The sequence below is a fragment of the Sabethes cyaneus genome, chromosome 3 (genome assembly GCF_943734655.1).
Source record: "Sabethes cyaneus chromosome 3, idSabCyanKW18_F2, whole genome shotgun sequence".
NCBI classification, from domain to species: domain Eukaryota; kingdom Metazoa; phylum Arthropoda; class Insecta; order Diptera; family Culicidae; genus Sabethes; species Sabethes cyaneus.
The window spans coordinates 100,330,876-100,354,892 of record NC_071355.1 but is presented as its reverse complement, the minus strand read 5'-3'; the positions used below and the strand labels follow the sequence as shown (position 1 = coordinate 100,354,892).

The window sequence follows — 24,017 nt, the reverse complement described above, 5'->3', positions numbered from 1 at the left end:
TTAAGAATTTAGTATATTGAAACAAAAAGTAAATAACAGTCACATATTTTCTCGGAAAACTGAGATATAAATTTCCCGATTTTCTGGATAAACTGAGCATTCCAGAGTTATTTTTTAACGAATTTATGAAAAGACTAGCTGACCCGACAAACTTCGTATTGCCACAAATTAAGCTGTGTTGTACATAAATCATGAATCTCGGATGATCTTTGTCACAATCTCGAGTTTTGCAAGCCCCCCAGTGGGCGGCGCTTCCGACGGCGGGTCACCGGCAACACTCGCGACCGTCTCGTCCTGAATGATCTAGTGTTACTATAGATAGTTTTTGTGGTCTTGTATTGACTAATGTTTTATGGAACATGGAATTTCTCGAGTTGGATTAGTTTTTGAGTTTCGCAAAAATTTCTGTTTTATTTGTATGAGAGTCCATATCCCCCTACCACAGGGGTGAGAGGTCTCTAACTATCGTAAAATAAATTCAAGACTCCAAAATCTCCCACATGCCAAATTTGGTTCCATTTGCTTGATTAGTTCTCAAGTTATAAGGAAATTTGAATTTCATTTGTATGGGAGCTCCTCTCTTAAAAGGGGAAGGGGTCGTAATTCACCATAGAAAAAATTTCGGCCATCTAAAACTCCCACATGCCAAATTTGGTTCCATTTGATTTATTAGTTCTCGAGATAAGAGGAAATTTGCATTTCATTTGTATGGAAGCCCACCCTCTTAAAGGGGAGATGGGCCAAAACACGCTTTCTAAAGAAGAGAGGGGCCACCATAGAAAAAAATCTTGCGTCCAAAGCCACTTACATGTCAAATTTGGTTCCATTTGCTTGATTAGTTCTCGAGTTATGAGGAAATTTGTTTTTCATTTGTTTAGGAGCCCCCCCCCCCTCTTAAAGTGGGGAAATCCATAGAAAATATACCATAGAAAATATTCTTGCCTCCAGAAACCTCCACATGCCAAATTTGGTTCTATTTGCTTGATTAGTTCTCGAGTCATGAGGAAATTTGAATTTCATTTGTATAGGAGCCCCCCTCCTAAAGTGGGTAGGGGTCCCAATTCATCATAGAAAAAATTTTTGTCTCCAAAAACATCCACGTGCCAAATTTGGTTCCATTTGCTTGATTAGTTCTCGAGTTATGAGGAAATTTGTATTTCGTTTGTATAGGAGCCCCCCCTCTTAAAGTGGGGAGGGGTTCTAATTCACCATAGAAAATATTCATGCTCTAGAAAACTTTCACATGCCAAATTTGGTTTCATTTGCTTGATTAGCTCTCGAGTTATGAGGAAATTTGTATTTCATTTGTAGAGGAGCCCCCCCTCCTAAAGTGAGGAGGGGTCCCAATTCATCATAGAAAAAATTTTTGTCTCCAAAAACACCCACGTGTCAAATTTGGTTCCATTTGCTTGATTAGTTCTCGAGTTATGAGGAAATTTGTATTTCGTTTGTATAGGAGCCCCCCCTCTTAAAGTGGGGAGGGGTTCTAATTCACCATAGAAAATATTCATGCCCTAGAAAACTTTCACATGCCAAATTTGGTTCCATTTGCTTGATTAATTCTCGAGTTATGAGGAAATTTGCATTTCATTTGTATAGGAGCCCCCCTTCCTAAAGTGGGGAGGAGTCCCAATTCATTATAGAAAAAAATTTTGTCTTCAAAAACACTCACGTGCCAAATTTTGTTCCATTTGCTTGATTAGTTCTCGAGTTATGAGGAAATTTGTATTTCGTTTGTATGGGAGCCCCCCCTCTTAGTGTGGGGAGGGTTCCTTATTTAACATAGAAAATATTCTTGCCCTCGAAAACTTTCACATGCCAAATTTGGTTCCATTTGCTTGATTAGTTCTTCAGTTATAAGGAAATTTGTATTTCATGTGTATAGGATCCACCCCCTCCTAAAACGGGGAGGGGTCCCAATTCATCATAGAAAAAATTTTTGTCTCCAAAAACACCCACATGCCAAATTTGGTTCCATTTGCTTAATTACTTCTCGAGTTATGAGGAAAATTGTGTTTCTTTGGTACAGGACCCCCCCCTCTTAAAGTGGGGAGGGGTCCTAATTTACTATAGAAAATATTCTTGCCCTCGAAAACCTTCACATGCCAAATTTGGTTCCATTTGCTTGATTAGTTCTCGAGTTATGAGGAAATTTGTATGGAAGCCCCCCCTTTTAAAGAGGAGAGGAGTTATAATTCCCCTTATAAAGAGGGGAGGTGTCTCAATTTACCATAGAATAAATTCTTGTCACCGAAAACACCCACATGCTAAATTTTGTTCTATTTGCTTGATTAGTTGTCGAGTTATGCAGAAATTTGTGTTTCATTTGTATGGGAGCCCCCCCTCTTAGTGGGGGGAGGGGTTTCTAACCATCACTAAAACCTTTCCTGGCCCCAAAAAACCTCTACATGCATATTTTCATGCCGATTGGTTCAGTAGTTTTCGATTCTATAAGGAACATACGGACAGACAGACAGACAGACAGACAGTCAGAAATCCTTCTTTATAGGTATAGATTTCAGGTTCGTTTTGCTCCTTTTCTCCGCCCGACTAGTGAACTTTTGCGAGCTAATTTTATTAGTAAAAATTATTTCTATACTTAATTTACTACTGCTTAATAAAGTAAACTGCTGTTTTTTACATCGGTTTCCCAGAATTTCGCAAACGTCTTATTTTTTGCTAGTTTAGGCAACAACAAAAAGACACTAATCTTGAAAGTTATCAAAAAAATTTAAATCTCTTGTCAAAAGAAAAATCTGTAAAATAATTTCTATAAAAGGTTTTTAGGCAAAATGAAATGTGAACCTAAACGTCTTGACATTAAATTGCTTTATACAATTACTCCTGTAGACAACAAAGTGCAATGAACATTCTTTGCACCTTCAGGCATCTTTTCAGTTCTTTTACGTTACGTGATTAATACTCTTTACCTCAAACCCCGTTTAACACGAGTAAAGGTCACGAACAAGCCTTGGTTATTATTGGAATTGTTTCATGTAAAATCATGCAACCTCTGGATACAAGCCTATCAGTAACAATCCTGCGAGATGGTGATTTTTGCTCATATGGTTATGGCACATTCTTCGGGCTAGTTTCTGCAACTGAACGTTTATTAATATGATGCATATGGAATTATCTATGAGGCCAGAGTGAGATCGTGAAGATAATTAAGTTCATCAAACTTATCGTCATCTATGCATCGCAAGCAACTGAATTATGATTATCAGCTAATTTTTCATTTCACGCACATTAAATATCTATCAGTATATAAATTGGGTCAAATGTACTTAATTTAGTATAGGGTGAGAGAATTATGTGTTCATAATAAACACGAAATTAAATTAAAAAGAAAATTATTATTAAATGCGTAATAACTAACCATCGCATCGCAATAATAAGCATATATAATTCCTAAAGAAAAATTAAGAGTTAATAAGTATTGCATATTTATTCAACATGTTGCTGTTGATCTTTCGAGCTGATGCCTTGTATCGCGGAACGTGAAAGGAAAAACAATTCCATTGGTTGTTGCAGGTGACGATCTTTCATGTAGAGTGACCGTGAAATTGTAAACTGCTTGATTGTGGCCCAACATGACCGTCACAACTTATGTATGGACCCGTAATGCTGGTAACGAAATTGCCAACCAATGTATACACGGAGGTAGCGTCGAGAAACTACATATTTTTTGTATTCATTTCTCATTTTATTTATGGTTTAAGGGACGGGAAGCATTGACTTTGGTGGAAGCGGGAAAGATAACGAGATTTTAATTGAAGAACGCGAACTAAGATAAAAATAATCATTATCGTTGCCGATCGAAAATTGGAACCTCGGTTTTAATTGATGCAACGAACTGCAAGTCTCCACATCCATGTATGTATCACTATAGACATTGGACAAAGATACGCCTGGAGCATAATGTATGTAAAGTTTATGAGAGAACGGGAGATTTAAATAAGCGTGTGCTTGCATTAACTATAGAAACAAAAATCAAAGAAAATGGAAATTGCGGTGAAGGTACTTTTCCAGTTTGTTTTGTTTATATTCGGATGAATCGTATTTATAAAATTAACTCATAAATAAAACATAATCATGACAAATAATCAATCGACTGTAATAAAAAATGAATAGGGTCAAGATTCGAATATAATTCGAAATCTAGTTTAAAAAAAATCGTCTAACATGTTATCCTATGGTTAAGTTGTAGTGTTTTTACAAAAAATATTCATATACGTTCAACTAGACTGAAACAAGACTAAATTTATTCATGCTGTAATCAAAAAAAGGAGTTCTTTCGCCAGCGTTATACTCACGTTGGTTTTAATTGGCGAGAAGAGACAATTATATTCATTATTTGGAGGTTTTTGTACACTCAAATCTCGTTTTACGTCCACTATTGGGACTATTGGGGGGACGTAAAAAAACGATCATCAAAAATTCAATTTACCACAATTATGGGTCAAAATTCGCACTGCTAACAATTATGGGTCAATTTGGTACTTACTATTAGTCACTTAGAAATATTACGTCTAAAACGATGAAAGAACACACGATTTAGGATTATTTAGATTTTTTTTCACTTCTATTGTCATTCCTAATTTGATTTCGAGGCGATTATGGTCTAAGTTCAACTATAACTTAAATTGCAAAACTTAGCTTGCTTTAAATCTCTGTTATTAACTGAACACCATTATTTTCTTCATTGTTGAACCTTCAAATTCGCCTGATGGATAGAAAAATATGATGCATTGAACAAAACTACTTCCAAAATGTAATGATGGACCTTAATTTGTCAATATTACTATATAATGAGAGTATTTTAGTGCGTTGCTTGCTAAAATCCAAACAAAACAAACGAAAATCAGGTTTGGCAGTTTATTCGAAAGAACAATATTTAAGAATTTTTTTATATCTAGTGAAGTAAATTTAAAAACTTTTTCTACTGTTAAAATTGAGCCAAGGTTGGTTTTTTCATTTTTGGGCGAGTTTGTTTATATCGCTAAAGAGTTGAAAATGGTATGAGATATTTCTCAGCTATTTTACGAATTTTACCGGTTTTTGCGTGGTTCTTCAATAGGACGGACCACATCGTGTTGAACTTATTACTTTCTAAGAAAGCATTTCCATTAACTAGCATTAAAATAATTAAAATTTTCGGCTGCAGTTGGTGCGATGGTGAAAGAGTGACCCATAATTGTGTAAAACTAGGAAAATCATGGCACAATTATGAGTCAATTTTATTTTTCTTCGAATGTCCATAAAACACTTATATAAACAAGTGTTTCTCGTGGAAAATACAAATTTTATCTTTGTTTTTATACGAGCATGACTTTTGAGATGTTATTCTTTTGACGTAGGACTACGTCTTTGTTTACTATATGGGATTGGGTAGCACTTTGTGAAAACGAAAATAGAAGTGTAACGTTTGAATGAAAGATTTCAAATACTAATAACTACTAAACTACTGAACGGTACTGAAGTATGTAGGGTACGGGAGGGTATTTCCAGTCCGTTTGAGTTATAGTCGCGAGAAATGATGAAGTCGCTGCGGTTAAATTGAGCCCATTTTATATGGTGTCTTTGTTTTTTAAATCCGACAGGCCCAGATAGCCAGCACAGCGATTAAATGCTTTTCAAAAACAGATGAAAGGAGACAAGAAAAGAGAGATCGATGGATAACTTGTCGCTATTGTCTACATTCCGGGCTCATTGAAGATAATTAGTTTTGCAGAGACAACAGCTTGCTGCTGGCGCTAGTGTATCATTGAATCGTTCATATACATTAGCGCCAGTTGTCACTGAAATACCATGTCAACACGATAGAAGCATTTCAGGCCTCATATATTGGTAGTAGTGTAAATAACGCACCATATGCTGGAATTAAAAACAAAATGCTGCTAATGGCTAGTGAATGAAAATTGATTTCTATTTTCATATCAGAGGGGAATTTTTGTGTTCTTCCGTGATAAAAAGAAGTAGAATTGTTCTGTGATAGCATATTCACAGCTGTTTAGTTTCTAGAATAAGTAAACGTGATCATAATTGTGTGTTTTCCAAACCATCATCAAGAGCGGATACGCGTAAGCGATTGCTGCTGGTTTTTTCAGCCTGGTTACGTGCTAGTGGAAAAACAGTGGTTTTGATGTTTATTGGATAAAATTAAGCAAATTACTTACATTTTTATGAAAATAGTTATAACACATTAAAGCCTATTAGTGCTACATACCTTTCAGTATTGTTATATAGCGGCTAATTTTTTATTTGGGAAAGTGTAGCCAAAAAAGGTAATGTATGCCGAAATTAGTAGCGTGATGGGAATACCCTCCCGTACCCTATATGTCGTTGTATACATAAATTGACCAGCAATTTTATGGAGGACGTAAGAGGGGGGGGGGGGGCTCCCATAGCAATGAAATACAAATTTCTTCATAACTCGAGAACTAATCAAGCAAATAGAAACAAATTTGGCATGTGGGGGTTTTTGGAGGCATCAATTTATTTTATGATGGTATGAGACCTCTCACTCCTGTGGTAGGAGGATATGGACTCTCATACAAATGAAAGAGAAATTTTTGCGTATGTGCCATATTTTCTGCTATGTAACAAACGGTAAGCTGTGAAAGTAAACTAGTAAAACCTTCACGGAGCAAAATACAGTGAATCGACACCGTTAACTTACGTGCCTGTTGCCATTTATGTCAAAAGAGAAGGACATCCGAATGGCACATCTTATTTGCGATGTACGTGCTTTGGCTTTAATGTTATTTGTAACCAATGGCCCTTTTAAAGGCCACAGGCAAGCTAAAGTTAGATTATTGAAACTTGTCAAGCTACGCATAATCATATTCAATACAATAACACAGTCAACCAAAAAAGTATTCGGACAGCAGCGTATAAATTTTTCTTTTAGTAATTTTGCGCAGTATTTTTGCAAAGAATGGTAACACATATTTTTTAAGACAATGTTTAACTAAAGCATATTTAGATGCACAACAAAAATTCGGGGAAAAGCTTTCCGTTTTGAAGATAGAGTACATATAGTTTGAATTCGGGAAAAAGCTTTCCGTTTTGAAGATAGAGTACATATAGTTTGAATTGCCTAAAATTGCAGCCAAAAAAGATGAAATTGCAGCTTAAGAGATTTCCATGTACCCCCGCATAGTATGACACTAACCGCAATGTTCGGTTCTTGTTTTTAACTAAAAAAAGCAAAGCCTAGGTGCTACATTCCGTTATCAAAAATTGACCTTCTGTTTTTATACGACAGACTTTGCAGCCAGCTGTTAGAGTGCAGGACAATTGCAGGGCCAGTTGCTACGATCCTATTGACTCTAACAGCCTCTCCCAGTCGAGATTCGAACATACGACGACTGGCTTATTAGGCCAGCGTCATATATCGAAGCCAACTGGGAGGTCTTGTTTTTAACTGCAATTCCGTATTTCACTTTCCACATGTTCTACTATCCACCGGAGCCAAAGGTGCCATATTTAAAGATTTTTTATAACTGAACAGAATGAATAACATGATCAATAACGAATTTTAATTTATCATTGCTTGTTTACTTGCTGACGAGTGATTTTCCTCTTGTAGCTCTTCTCTTGTAGTTAGTCCTGCATAATGGTTGTCGGTGTCATACCTTGTTGGGGTGCATGGAAAGCTCCGAGGTAGCAAAGATATATATTTTTGGATAGAACTAAGTATTAACTCAATTATCTGAACAATTTTAGGCGAAATTAAAGCAAACTTGTAATTGTGTGGTAAATACATATTGTACCGGGAAGTCGATACTGTCGATACATAATTGTAAGCGGTGGGCACCATTCAATTATCCTAGCATTATCAAACATCAGTATTCAGTCCAGATTTGAACCCTTTTGAACATCTATTGAAATAATTTCGTTTCTATAACGAGAAATCATTTGATTTCTTATCAAAACGACTTAAAACGAGCTCTTGTAAAAAATAGTCAGCAATTCATTGAGGAATATTTGAAAAATTATTAATTCTATCCCAATCAGATTGAAACAGGTCATCAAGAATGTAAATAGTCCTACGAGGTAGTAGTTGAGCAAGAAGGGTCATTTATTTTAACTAATAGTTAACGGTCCGAATACTTTTTTGGCTGCATTTTTAGGCAATTCAAACTATATGTACTCTATCTTCAAAACGGGAAGCTTTTCCCCTAATTTTTGTTGCTTTAGTTAAACATTGTTTTAAAAAATATGTGTTACCATTCTTTGCAAAAATACTGCGCCAAATTACTAAAAGAAAAATTTATGCGCTGCTGTCCGAATACTTTTTTGGTTGACTATATGTGGGCTAGTCATTCATTACTATTTCAACCTTTATGATGCACACAAGTAATTTTTAAAAGAAATCTCTATGTCTCAATGGTTGCAGGTGTTGTACTTATGAACCACCGTCCAGGTATTTTCAAAGTCACCATTGCATTCAATGAAAAATTGAATCTGAATATTTCGCTCTTTTAAACATTCATTTAAACAATGGCACTCACAGATTCTAATAAACATCTAGATAGAATTAACAAAAGGGCGAATGTCGCAAATGTAAACAAAACGGGTGAGAGTTATTTTTTGCTGGACTAGCATAGGAAAATGAAGCCTCACTCGGTTTGTTTACACTTGCGACATTCGCCCTTTTGTTAATTCTATCTTTACAGACATATGCTAGAAATGCAGTTTACATTAGTCTTTGATCTAATGATCTGATATAGTCCAACGTCACCCTTAGGGCTGTATACCTTGTAGTTTTTAATTTACATTTACGAAGCTTACGAATTCACTAGCCGCACGTTCAGTTGTTTACTATTTCAGCGATAATTTCACAGCTGGACTGTGCAGCAAAATGAAAAAAAAAATCTAAACATATTTTATTCAGCGTTCTGGCGTACTATTGACTTGTTTAGTAGTACAGAATGAATATATCTACTAATGAAAAATATTTTTTTCTATCAATGAGTAATATTATAAAGAAAATACGCGGCTGCACCGGTAGCTTGGAGAGCCTTCTGGAAAATCACGAGTCAAAGTCTTGAGCCAGGTCGCTCCTCACTCGATTATGCTTTTCGATATAAAACCCGTTGTTTAGATTGGTCAGCATTTTGGAACCTAAATCAGCCTTTCGTGCCCGCGAGCTATAATGGATAACAGCAATTTGTTACGTTTGTGGGAGACATTTTTCATTCTGAGAGAAAGTTTACAGAAATGGTTTAAAATTAATATAATTCAATAATTACCATTTGCGAAAAGTTTTGTTTACTTTCGTTTTAGATTAGTTTTACTAGGTAAACAACATGTTAGTTACCTTAGCAACTTGGTAATACCTCAGTTAAAATGTAACATGTGCATTGGTAACCAAAGCACTTCCTCTTTGTGATGCAAGCGCCACGGAACGGTAGCTTTACCACTTACTATCAAAATGACGGTAGAGCTTTTACACATCCCGCGAGATTAAGATGAATGTCTGTTCTCTGTGCTACAGGTAGAATTGCATTCTACTTAAAAAATCAAACTTTATTTATGATTTACTACCGTAATAGAATGACTGCAGTAATTTAACGGTATAACTTTCAACAATAAAACAAGAAAAACACAAGAAATGTGCAAACTGGAACTTACCATAATGTTCATTACGATCTGGTTACTATAATACTTTCGATTCCTAGTTTGCTAAACTACTCGATCGGAAAATTCAACCCGATTCCTTACTCGGCACACGTACAAAGTGTATATAAACGATAATTAGTGTTAGACTGATCGGAGCAAATACAACCAACAAGCTTGAATGAGTTTTGCAATAACTCCCGCCCCGCTGATGGTCACGATTAGCATCAGCACCGACAATCTAGTTTTTGCTAACATGTTGCTTAGAACTCGAGGGAAACACTCTGCTTAGGCTCTAGTAAGCGAAAGGTGTCCAATTCCGCCCTATTGCGTTATAAATTAATAGTCCGTCGTCAACAAGTCTAAAGTGGTATGTACACTCAACCCCTTCTCGATGGCGGTGCAAAATCTGTTTATGCCTTTAATCGCGAGCCGCAAGCAAGAACTGCAAATTTCCTGCCTTACATAACGCAGTAAGCTAAATTCTGCTTTACAGCTTCTCTCATCGTTTATGTACCATTGATTTAAGAACACTTGGAGACCCGGAGACCGATTCATCGATCGTTTTGGTTCAGACTATAAGGTTTACTTCTACCCTTATATAAATGCTTATACCGCAGCTATCACATAAGCTCGATTGCGGAATTAATCCATGCGTTCTTGGTCAAAAATGCAATGAATGGAGAGTGAGACAGATCTGGCAAGTAGACCATGTTAATAAAATATTAATGCGACGGGTTAGAATCTAGTTTGCCTACGCGTCTTATCGTCTAGTAACAAAATTGTTACTTGAACTGTATTTACAGCCACTATAATTATTGACACCTATAAATGATTTTGGTACATGCATATATTGATTAGTTTTTTTTATATTGGGCATACTATTTTAATTTATCAAAGGTTTTATTTTCAATTCATTAAATGTGCAAAGGTTGATTTTGTTAGATAAATCATGCGGCCTATTATTATCATCATTTTAAATAAACATAAATATAACGTTCATTCAAACAACTGCTTGCACAAAACCGTCAGACGAATGCAGGGATGGTTCGATCACTTTGACTCAATTTTGATTCATTTGACAGTACCATCTCAGTCGTGCACAATTTGACAAAGTAATATATGGGAAATTTATAGAACTAGTTATTATCTACAATTTTTCTGAAAAAGTTTTGCTGTATCTTTAGTAGTTACGGCGCTACAACGCTGGTAACTCATTGGTGACTAAATGAACGTTCACTTAGTTACTACAGAAGTACTAGCATTATAGCACCGTAAATACAAAAGATACAGCAAAACTTTTTTCAGCAAAATTGTAAATAATAACTAGTTTTACAGATGTCCCATATATCACTTTGTCAAATTTTACACGGCTGAGACGGTACTATCGAATGAACCTAAATTGAGTCAAAGTGATCGAACCATCCCTGGACGAATGCGCATGTGCATAAAATATCACTCGAATGAAACACTTCGAAAAATGTTCAGAGAAAGAAGATAAAATTTGATCCCATATGCCAAATTTGGTTCCACTTACTTGATTAGCTCTCGAGTTATGAGAAAATTTGTATTTCATTTGTATGGGAACCCCCCTCCCTCCTAAACAGGGAAGGGGTCCTGATTCATCATAGAAAAAATTCTTGCCTCCAAAATCCCCCACATGCCAAATTTGGTTCCATTTGCTTGGTTGGTTCACGAGATAAGAGGAAGTTTGTATTGCATTTGTATGGGAGCCCCCCTCCTAAACAGGGGAAGAGTTCTAACTCATCAAAAAAAATCTTGCCTCCAAAAATCCCCACATGCCAAATTTGATTTCATTTGCTTAATTAGTTTTCTAGTAATGCAGAAATTTGTATTTCATTTGTATGAGAGCCCCCCTTCGTAAAGGGGGGAGGGGTCATAATTCCCCTCCTAAAGGGGGAAGGGGTCTCAATTCACCATAGAAAAAATTCTTGCCTCCAACAACACCCACATGCCAAATTTGGTTCCATTTGCTTGATTAGTTCTCTAGTAATGCAGAAATTTGTATTTCATTTGTATGAGAGCCCCCCCTCTTAGGGTGGGAGGGGTCTCTTACTATGATAAGAACCTTCCCTGTCCCCAAAAACCCTGCATGCAATCGATTCTATAAGGAACGTACGGGCAGACAGACAGAAATCCATTTTTATAGATATAGATTTGTATGGGAGCCCCCCCCCCCCTCTTGGTGGGGAGAGGGATCTCTAACCATCCTAAAAACCTTCCCTGGCACCAAAAACCCCTACATGCAAATTTTCACGCCGATCGGTGCAATAGTTTTCGATTCTATTAGGAACATACGGGCATACAGACAGAAATCCATTTTTTTAGGCATAGATTCGTATGGGAGCCCCCCTCTTAGTGGGGAGAGGGGACTTTTGCCATCAAGAGAACCTTCCCTGGCCCCAAAAACCCCTACATGCAAATTTTCTCGCCGATCGGTTCAGTAGTTTTCGATTCTATTAGGAACATACGGGAATACAGACAGAAATCCAGTTTTTTAGGCATAGATTCGTATGGGAGCCCCCTCTCTTAGTGAGGCGAGGGGACTTTTGCCGTCGAGAGAACCTTCCCTGGCCCCAAAAACCCCTACATGCAAACTTTCACGCCGATCGGTTCAGTACTTTTCGATTCTATTAGGAACATACGAGCATTCAGACAGAAATCCATTTTTTTAGCCATAGATTTGTATGGGAGCCCCCCCTCTTAGTGGGGGGAGGGGACTTTTGCCATCGAGAGAACCTTCCCTGGCCCCGAAAACTCTACATGCAAATCGGTTCACGCCGATCGGTTCAGTAGTTTTCGATTCTAAAAGGAACATAGGGACAGACAGACAGAAATCCTTTTTTATAGGTCTAGACTAGATAGCGTGGACCTCAATTCGTTCACCACGAACTCGAGTATGCTTGTTACTCTCTTACCCCGACTTGGAGTACTCTTAGGGGGTCTATGCGGCAAAGTTTTCGAACGTTAACAATGCTATTCTTGCCACCAAGTTAAAAAATGTTTTATCCAACTTATGATTTTTCCTACGATCCTCGTGTTTGAATTAGCGCATTCAAAGGGTATCCTGCAGGGGCAGCCGATCAGAAACACATGTGTCCAACGATTTACAGTTTCAATCCTTAGCAAACTAATCGGCTTTCAATTAGCGAAATAGCACACTTTAAAAAACTACTAAATCACTAGTAAAAAGCACTTGACTTAAACTTCCCTTCGCGGGATTTTCAAAATTCTCGTCGCCACTAATGTGTGTCACTCAATGGGTTGATGATAAAGGTGAACTAAAAAGGTCTGTATACTTCGAAGTGTAACAATAAGAGATAAACTTTATTAATTTCGTTACATAATTATTAACCCGATGGTCACTCATTTGATCGACCGCGTTTCATACCCGAACCTAACAGTGTCGTTAAAAGGTTTTGGGACACGACAATATCAAGGAACATGTGTACCAAGTTTGATGCAGAATCGTACAGATATTTCGGAGTTATGACCTCCCCCTGTTATAAATCCCTCCCTTTGTAAACCCCCTGAGTCCTGCTTCCCTTATACAAAGGAACATGTGTGCTAAGTTTGATGAAGAACCGTCCGGGGGTTGCCTCTCCCCCTGTTATGAACCACCCCCCCTTTTTTTGTCAATCCTTCATTACTGATTCCTTTACGTCAAGGAGCATGTATGCCAAGTTTGGTGAATAACCGTCCAGGCATTTCGGAGTTATGGCCTCCCGCCTGTTATGAACCCCCCTTTTGTGAACCTCCCAGTGTTGATTCCCTTATATCAAGGAATATATGTGCCAAGTTTGGTGGACATCGGTCAAGGCGTTCTGGAGTTATGGTGGAACATATATACAAACATACTCACGCTTACTTTTATATATAAAGATATAGATGAAAAGATCATACAAAAACTACAAAAAGAATTAAAATACACAAAACTGATTTTAATTTCAATTGCTATCAAGCTTACTTTTGAACTGTAATTATACCCTTTCCTAGGAAAACTGTAAAACAAAATTATGAATCAAATTGAATAAATGATTAGAATGAAATCAATATTATAAAAATCAATGATGAATCTTGTATCCACATTACAGTAATATAATAACTTTACTGCTAATCTAACAGTGACTGAAAAACTTTTAGCGATTTTTTTAGGAAAACTATAAATTTTTTATGTTCATTTGTTTCTACTTGACAGATAAAATGCAGCCAGTTTCAATCCCGTGTGAATAAATAAATTCGCTATATGAGAACCTCACATTCATCAACAGTATTATGCCGTTTTAGGTTTAGGGTTGACAGCAACAGCAGCATCTTGGCGGTTCTGTATTTAACAGTCTATGTTGATCTGAATGATGTTCATTTTATTCACTTTTTTGTTCATTGAAGTTTTGTTTCCACCAAACATTCGCTAAACATTGTTGTCGATTTATCGAGTAGCTTACGTGAAAAGCTCATGGCAAAACTTGTTTCTTATTCATTCGACGCACGATCGAAGCGAATCTTGTAGATAGACAGCATAGTTGCGAGCCGCGCGGCATAGTGGGTTGGTTCAAATGAACTGTCGAGGGGGCTGCCCGTCTGTTGATCGGTACCACCTTGCAGCGTTCATTTCAGTGGGCTCAGTTCAGTCACAGCCACCGTTCGTTTCAGACGTTCGGTTTGTTAGGTTTCTGCTGGTTATTACTTTAGCTGGCCTTCGAGTGGTGCTGTTTTTTGCTCTCTTGGTTGAATTTTATACCTTGTTCGGTATACCGGTTTCTGGTGCTGCATTGTGTATGTCTATTTTAGTCCGTGTACGGTTTACGCAGATTCATTGAATTTCGTCTTCTATTTTATGTCGTTCTGAATGAGGTACATGCAAACCTGCGTATCCGATTTAAACATTGATAACCACCAAGTGTTAAATTAACAATAGTGCCTCTGGATCGCGGCCTGTGATTGAGAAAATATCAATGTGACTCATGATTTTGTGATCTCACGCCACAATTTAGCGAACTAGTAGACAAAATATTCGCAAACTAGCATTTGACTTGTGTGATTCGGATGTAGGCGCCAGTGGGGTTTGATGATAACAGTTTGTGATGAGTGTGCATGTGCTGATAATAATATAAGTAAGACCATTTTGAAATACAAGCATTACGGGTTTAATCGACGGTATTGGTACGTGTCGCATGTCTCGGGTTTAAATAAGTACAGTGGCGTTCAAGTTGCTGATAATGTGTATTTTGAAATGCTAGCTGGACAATCAGAAACTGTGATGTCAGCGGTTCCGTGTTGTACTGCGAATGAAGATAAATAAATATGTGTGTTGAACGTGAGCTGTGGCAACGATTGTGAAGCTAATTATTTTAGTCGACGAAATGTGAAAGCAAACAGTTAAAAAACATCGAAGAATAAGAAAAACGTCTTTATTTTGATAAAACGGCTGCTCTTCATAGAACAACCTGTGAAACTAAAGCAATTAAAATGTGAAATATCCGAAGTAACGATGGTTTCGGTCTCCTCGCTGTTTGACCGTTATCATTATTTTTCATTGTCGTTCACCTGTAACCATCAGAGAGAAACAACAGTGAATGCATGTAGAAACAAGTTTCATTCCGTTGCAATTATAAAGCATCATGCATGTACCTGCGCCGACTAATATTAGAGAATTACATTGCATTTTCTGATACATGAAAAGCAATTTAAAAACTTCCGACGAAGTCCCAAGCATGTTTGTTTTGCTGCCTTTCATGTTTTACCTACTCTTCGTCACTATACATTGCCTGAGATAATTATATTTTGATACTACTGGTGTACGTTATATAATAGTTTATTAAGTAAAAATTAAACAAAAATTTAAAAGTGAGCCGTCTAAAAGAAGTAGAAAGAAAAAAGTGAAAAATTTAAGTTAAACCGAAGATGGAAGATAGAAAACATACTATGAAATGCATAGCAGACTTAATATACCAACATCAATCAGTAGCCATTAATGTGGTTCAAATAGCAGATTACGCGATAGTGGCTTGATGCAAGGAAATCAACAAACCGACCATTTATAACTTATTATTGAACCGCTATTGTAGGTCATGGTAATTTAATAGTCGCGTTTATATTATCAGTGTACAGTGCACGTCGCAGTGTAGTGGTGCAGTTGATAACCGATAGCAACAGTTTGTAATCTGGCATTCCTTCGGTGTTCAATGTGAGCAGAAGTGAAAATACTGGAAATGCCTATTACCAGGGCAAAATTAACAAATGCAATCGCATGCAACGGTAAAAAATTGCCCTCAACTGCTGCTGATTTAAGAACTAACATTTCACAACAAACGGACAAAACTGATGACAAAACTGCCGCCTTCTCAGGTGCGTCCGCCTCTAGTTTGAGTGCTCGTAATGGAAGACCTGGCAGTGGACTAAGCTTTAGTGTATTAGGTAATTAAATTGAAATTTTTTTATTAAACAATATATTCAATAAAATTTAATGAAGCATGGTGGTGTGATGTCTCATAGTGAAGGATCTTAGATGTTAATTTCAGACATAAGAATGGCTGGTTTATCCATTTTTTTTGTACACGACCCGTACAATTTTCACAGAATGATCGACTTTCCAACGATCCGGGAAAGTTCGTCATGCTATCTATCATATTATGTGTACCAGCCATGCCGACCATCATGCCGACCGTCATCCACCTAGGCGCATTTAGTTATTGTAGGAGATCGTCTCAATAACGGTATCTATCGCTTTACAGAGCTAATCAATACCTCGAAGAGAAATGAAAGGTTGAATTACATTGCCTATAGCATCATGTAAATTGCGAAGACGGATCACCTTGCTATAGATTCACCATGAATCGTTACATCATACACATCCACAGGGTTTCGTATCCTGCGTGCATGCTTCTGCTATGTAGCTGTAATTGACAGAAGTCCAGTCACCCATCCAATCACCTCATAGAAAATGGCTTATTGCCAGTCTGCATCAAGCTTTTAGTTTTTTCTGCATTGATTAATCGTCCGTCGTCCTTACCAGCGGGCTGAGAATAATAAGTGCACTTAAAACTGAAGGAGAAAATCTTAGTACTCGTGATATAACAATTTAATGCTTTTACTAAAATCAAAACAAAGTAAATTAAAATTTAGGTAAACGAAGAATATACGAAACAGGCATTTGAAACATTAACATATATTGCTGCAACTTTTCTATCGCCTATTACTCGGAGATGGCTGAACCGATTTATTCGCTATTACTTTTGTTTGAAAGGTATTATTGCCTAGTATATCACTATTTAATTGTTTCATGGTCCGACATTTTGTTTAAAAGTTACAAGTAAAAATGTAAACATTATCGCTTGTTTCTCAGAGATGGCCAAACCGATTTATGCGCTATTAGTCGCATTTGAAAGGTAATATAGCCTAATAGATCACTATTGATTTGTTTTTTTCGATTGGATGTTTAATTTGAAAGTTATGAGCAATTGTATACAACACATTAAAAAATTTAAAAAATTTATAACGATTTCATCTGAGATAATTTATCTAGTTTAAATTATTTTGGCATAAAATTAGAGGTTTGAATGCTGCAAATATATCAGCAAAATTTGAAAAGAATTGGTTTTGCCGGTTAATAGATATTAACCCTTTGAACACTCGCGCTAACTTTTGTAACACGGTTACTCTCGCGCACAATAGGCCAAAACCTAAAAAAACGTGCGCACTAGAGTTTTGACTAAGAAAACTTGGTTTTAGGTTTATCGAACCTTTGGAAGAGTTTCTTGAAATTGAAAGCTCTATCGTCTGGTAGAATTTAAATTTTGATTGATTCCCCCAAAAGGGAAATAAAAAAAAAATATTTTTCTACAGTTTCAATATAACACATTGATGTGTTCCGCAAAGCTTTAGAGCAGCGGTTCCCAACCTTTTTTTGGTTCGCGTACCCCCTGACGGATTTCCCTATACTATTCTGAAGCGAACTAAAGTTTCGGCGTACCCCTGGGGGTTCGCGAACCCCCATTTGGGAACCGCTGTTTTAGAGTATATTATTCCAAGAAATTTTGCTTAAAACAGTAACCTTCTATCTCTTCAGCGAAGATAGAAAAATCTTATTTATTGTATATGAATTTGTAAAATCAGTTTTTCTATTTTAGCTCATTTTGAATGGTTGTACGACTTTTTCATGTATTACAAAGTTGTACAAATAGTAAAAGTACACCACTTTGATGAATATAGTATACCTCTATGTTTGCTTGTTTCGGAACTGCAGAATTTTGACTATTAAAAATACCCTTATTTTGACCCTGAATTACCCGACTACTAACTGATGGATACATTTTAAACATTTTACATTTGCTGGTAGTTTGGCTGCATACAGACACTATTTTTCCATATGAAGAAACTAGAGAAAATTCCAGTTGGGGCCAATTGCGGTACACCTCACATGCTGATTGCTTCGTTTCTGTGATGTCGATTTATGCTGATCTATTTTCCCAACAATTTAAAGTATTAATGCATTGAATAATTATGACATTTTGCTCATAACAAGTTTATTGTTGAATATACGTTAGTTAAGCAACGATTTGTAACTTTATAACAATATGGCATTCAAAAACCTACACGTGTTGTACAAAATAAAACAGCGTGAGTAACCGAAGATTGATAAAAATTGATGAAATTTATTCAAGAATACTTTATTGGTGTAAATCAAATAGAATGGTATTACAGGAAGTTATGCATAGTTCAAAAACCTATAAACTAGACCTTTACACGCAATGTATATGATGTTAAAGAATAATATTTCCTCTTACAACTTACTTTTACTTGCACTTACTCAAATTAGTAAGTAAGTATCCTTACTTACCAATTTCATTGAAAAGAGGATCTATCAAAATTTAAAAGTGCTTCCATTTTGTTAAAATTTTGTAAACTTATTCAATTTCCAAAAACTATATAAACCAACGCACTACGCAACGTTAACGTAGATGAGTTTTGTTCCGAAGACGTGTCGATTTCTATCTCGCTGCATTGTTGTAACCGTAATTAGGAATTGTAATGGACGATGATTTGGTAATCTAATACGAATACTTGAGACATAATTCATCCATTGGCGGAACTAGCGCTCATTTCTAGGGGGGCTATACCCTCGGTATATTTTTCGACTATTTCATTTGGTCGACCAGCTCCATTTTTCTATGGGGGAGGGCTAAATCTCTCCTAGGGGGGGTTTAACCTCCCTAGCCCCCGCCCTAGTTCCGCCCATGAATTCATCTTAGGTTAAGAAGAAATTACAGGTGCATTAAATAGTAATACTTCAACCCATTATGATCCGGTGTACATTGAAATTACATGAAAAATTTCATATGCTAGTAAACAATCGGTTAATGCTGTCACGTTCAATCTATTTTGTACTTGTAAGCTTGTAATATGTACTAAATATGCACCTTGAGAAACCACGACTAACATATCCGGAGTAATTTGTTCAGTCAATTTCACAAAAAACATTTTTTTAACTGAATATCGAATTTCGGCCTATCGCTAAAATGGAACCCGGAAACAAAGTTTATTTCGACACTCCCTTTGTCTTCGAGTAAGTTATGTATTTCACAATTGGCCCCCAGGCTACAGTTGATCTCCATTGGCAAAAGAAAAAGAAAGGGATAAATTTGCCAACTCGTTCCCCGCGAGTGATACGTGCGAGGTCAACAGACAAATGCACCGCCTTAGGGTAAAGCAACCGAAGGTACATACAGCATACAGGTAGGACGGACTAGTGTGCAACGCAATGTGCTTCACTGCATTCACAAGCAGGATGAAATCAACTGGACTAAAACTGTCTGACCTGCCGGTTCAGGTGAAACTCCCTTTCGATCTAAACGGTGAGAGTTGACAAGACTGCAGAATATGAATATATGGTTTGTGGGGAGCAATGCTCTTCCTATACAGATACAGGTTTTATTTGTGACGTTCACTGATCCTAAGAAGCTGTTAAAGCTTTGTGTTTGAAAACCTCTTAGCGCTCGTTAAATATTTGCATCAGAAAACTGCTTCCATCTTTAGTAGAGCATGCTGCTAGGACAAAAGTTTTTAGTGCATAGCTGCGCTTGAAAAAATTGCATTGATTACTGCATTTGCATGCATGCTTTTAAACTCATACAGTATCAGCTTGAACTAGGTCATCCACGATAGTGCGAATCTCAGCAAAAACGCGAATCTGTTCAAAAATGAATTCGCTATAAGAAGCTTACCATACTTTATCTGCCGTGAGTTTCACCGAGTTTTTGAGTCTTTGTTTTGAGCAAAACATAATGATTTCGCACCGTCAAAGATCAGTTTCTTCCGCTGATTGCATATTCAGAGGTCGGTAGCTAACAAACAGAAAAACGAAGATTGAAATAAAATGGAATGAGAATGAACGAGAGTAAATAAGAAGGTATGGTGTCTATAAAAGCTGAATCTAAATATTGACTGACTCATTAAACGATAGTACAGCGGATTGATGAGAAGAACGATATAGAATAAGATATCAAAAGCAACAGCAAAAGCTTCCTCTGGAGTTTCGCATTCTCAGACAGGATCGATTTAAAAAATCGCAGACGTGATAATTTGAACCATGTGTTCGTCTGACTAGAAAGAACTCATAGCGCTTGAACTTCGAAACGCAGAGTTAATGCCGATTGTTTCGCTAAAAAAATAAAATTTTTGAATGATTAGGATTTGAGTTTGATTAGGTTTTGCATAGTTTCTGCAATTTGCGCGAAATGTATCTGTTGTTTTTACTTACGAAGATGTAATTTTATACTAATTGAGATTCCCCGATTGATTGTACTGAATTATATTGTAGTCGTGAAAGTAGTGACTTGTAGTTGTGGTGTCTTACTATTTAACAACAAGCGGAAGAATAGATCATCGTTTGCTTATAAGCCGATAACGATGGCCTATTCTTTCGCTGCTGTTTCTTGCCGCTTGCTTGCTTGCGCTATTCGGAGTTTGAAAATCAAGCGATTAATAGCAATGCAATCCCCATTCAACCCAAACCAACTGGAACTGTTGCGATATATCGTTATGCATATTTACAAACTAACTATGTTAACTATGTTAACGGCATCGGAATTCTTCGAACTAATAGCAAAACTTAACTAAGAATGCTTTTTTTATTTTTCACTTTTCTGTTACCTACATAGAAACGATCGATTTGGGTCGAAAAGTCTCAGAATTTCATGAAATTTCGCATTCATAATAAAATTGAAAAATTCGACATGACAACGACGTGATTGTTTTTCAGAAAACTCCAGGGGAAATTTTCGTAAGCATAATAAAACAAAGTTTTTTTTTGAAAATGTAAAAAAAATCTTAGAAAACATCAGGTGGAAAAAGTTTTCATAAAATTTAAGTTTTATAGGTAATATGTAATTGGCGAATAAGAACAGCATATTTTGAGGATTTTCTAGGATCTGGAGATGGAGATTTTCCTGGAAACCTGGAAGACTATTTACTTACATTATCATTAATTTATTTCTGTAAATAAATGTTTAGTAAAATCAAGTTTTTCGGCCATAAAGTCTAAAATAATAAAAAATGCTAGGGTTAAACTTTCGTAACTAAATAACAACAAATTTGCAACAAGAAAACATATTTTAAAAATTTTCTAAGAATTACAACATGGTTTTTCCGACTTTTCTTTAGAATTGTCCATCATCGTGGAAAAGTCCGCGAAAAACATTTTTCCAACTGATATTTTCATAAATAAAATTGTACGACGCATACTTGAACAGTTGAACTTATAAAAACGGCTCGAGAAAATCGATAAATTTCTCTTGCTGTTTTCTAGGAAAATAGGAGAGCTCGAATCTTCTGAATATTGTTATCAATAATAAGTCCATTCTAAGCCGATTCAAATAATTTTGAGATATGTCCATTCACATAATTTAGCAACAGTCAATGCAGATTTGTGATTCGATGCCAGTTAGGAAAATACACCGAAAAAACGGTTGAACTTTTCGCCTTAATAGACAGAATCAGTAGGTTATGATAGAGGTCAGGATCATTGGTGCGTGCGAAATATAAATCAGCGGCGGTCGGACGACGACCGAATCGCGAGTGCGTTAAATCGGAATAGCTAATCAACCGTGAAAGATTGCAAACAACCATTTGCATCGTATTTTCAGCAACTTCAAGATATACAGCCAACCATTCTTACTAACGTCATCAAACACATGCTTGCCTTGGGTTGACCCTCGATCTGACCCGATTTGGTTTTGAACAAGTCGAAAACACATTCAAGCTGAACTGTTGTGCTTAAAGCTGGGCAAAATACGTAAGGTGCACGGAAAGTTAAGAGGGAATGAGATAATGATGATGATGCTGGTATATAATCGTTACCTGCCGCTACAGTATCTGCTTCTCGATCGTTTGAGCAACGTAAAATAGTTAGTTCAAACAAATATAACTCCTTTAATCAGCATTCGAACTATTTTGTTTGTTAACGTTGCGTTGTCAAAATTAGTTTTTGTATAACATGACTGTATTCAGCAGAGCTTGGAATAACGTATTTTAGTATCATTAAGATATTGTATATCAAATGCGGTAGCATATGAGACATTAAAAAATCATTTTATAAAAGGTATTGAATATCATTTAAGAGACATAATAAGATATAATAGCATATCCAGTTAGGCCGTAACAAATATTTTATAAAGTTTTTGTCCTTCCGGTGTTCGGCCACTGAAAGGGTGGGAGGGGGGGGGGGGGTAAATTTTTTAATCGAGCAAAAAAAACCCGATTAAATCCACCTAGTGGTGAAAGGAACCTTTGTTATACGGTCTTACTTGCTATTTGAGATAGAAATCGACACGTCTTCGGAACATAATTCATCTATTGGTTGTAGTTGCGTAGTGCGTTGGTTTACATAATATTTTTGAAAATTGAATAAGTTTACAAAATTTGAACAAAATAGGAACACTTTTAAATTTTGATGAAAAAAGGATCATGAAATTGCTGAGTAAGGATAAGTAAGTTGTTATTAATTTGAGTAAGTGCAAATAAAAGTAAGTTGTAAGAGGAAATCTTATCCTTTAGCATATACATTGTCTAGTAAAGGTCTAGTTTATAGGTTTTTGAACTATGCATAGTTTCCTGTAATGCCATTCTATTTGAATCACATCAATAGAGTTTTCTTGAATAATTTTCATCAATTTTTATTAACTCACGCTGTTGTATTTTATACAACACGTGTAGGTTTTTCAACGCCATATTGTTATAAAGTTACAAATCGTTGTTTAACTAACGTATATTCTTCAACAAACTTATTGTGAGCAAAATATCATAATTATTCAATGCATTAATAATTTTAATGGTTGGGAAAATTTATGCAGCAAAACTATCAGCAAATGTAAAATGTTTAAAATGTATCCGTCTGCTGATAGTCGAGTAATTCGGAGTCAAAATTAGGGTATTCTTTATAATCAAAGTTCTACAGTTCCTAAACAAGCAAACATACAGGTATACTATTTTCAGAAAAGTTGTGTATTTTTACTATTTGTACAATTTTGTAGTACATGAAAAAGTCATACAACAATCACAAAAAGAGCAAAAATAGAAAAACTTATTTTACAAATTCATATACAATAAATAAGATTTTTCTATCTTCGCTGCAGAGATAGAAGGTAACTGTCTTTAGCAAAATTTCTTGTAATAATATGCTCTACAACTTTGCAGAACACATCAATGTGTTATATTGACACGGAAGAAAAATATTTTTTTTATTTCACTTTTAGGGGGATTAATCAAAATTTAAATTCCACCAGACAATAGAGCTTCCAATTTCAAGAAACTCTTCCAAAGGTTCGATAAACCTAAAACCAAGTTTTTCCAGTCAAAACTCTAGTGCATACGTTTTCTTTGGTTTGGGGCTATTGTGCGCGCGAGTAACTGTGTTACGAAAGTTGGCGCGAGTGTTCGACGGTTAATATCTTTTAACTGGTAAAACCAATTCTTATGAAATTTTGCATATATATTCGTAGTCTCAAAACCTCTCGTTTGATATTAAAATAATTGAAATTAGGTAAATTATCTTGGTTAAAACCATTATAAATTATTGTAAATTTTGGTGTGGTGTATACGGTTGCTCATAACTTTCAAATTAAACGTCCAATCAAAAAACCATTCAATAGTGATCTATTAGAATATATTATCTTTCAAATGAGACTAATAGCGCATAAATCGGTTTGGCCATCTCTAAGAAACAGGCGATAATTATTACCTTGTCAAAACAGGTTTTTTAAGCATAACTTTTAAACTACTTGTTTGTTTTCAATTAAAAATTCCTGAACAATTTAGCCTTAATAAGGGCTTTCATTTGATACTAAGATCGTTGAAATCGGTCATGTAGTTTT

General features: G+C 36.0%; 1 protein-coding gene across 2 annotated transcripts in view; it reads left to right on the top strand.

The window, feature by feature from the left end:
• Positions 1–14,354: 14,354 nt before the first annotated feature.
• Positions 14,355–24,017, top strand: part of LOC128741887 (protein TANC2) — a 117,619-nt gene continuing 107,956 nt past the window's right edge. The window contains exons 1-2 of one of the 2 annotated variants that reach the window (XM_053837989.1): positions 14,355–14,424; positions 15,463–16,065. In XM_053837989.1, the coding sequence (XP_053693964.1) occupies positions 15,861–16,065 (205 nt within the window). In that variant the 5' untranslated portion in view covers positions 14,355–14,424; positions 15,463–15,860. The remainder of the gene's footprint in view (positions 14,425–15,462; positions 16,066–24,017) is intronic. The other variant, XM_053837990.1, reaches the window with a different exon arrangement.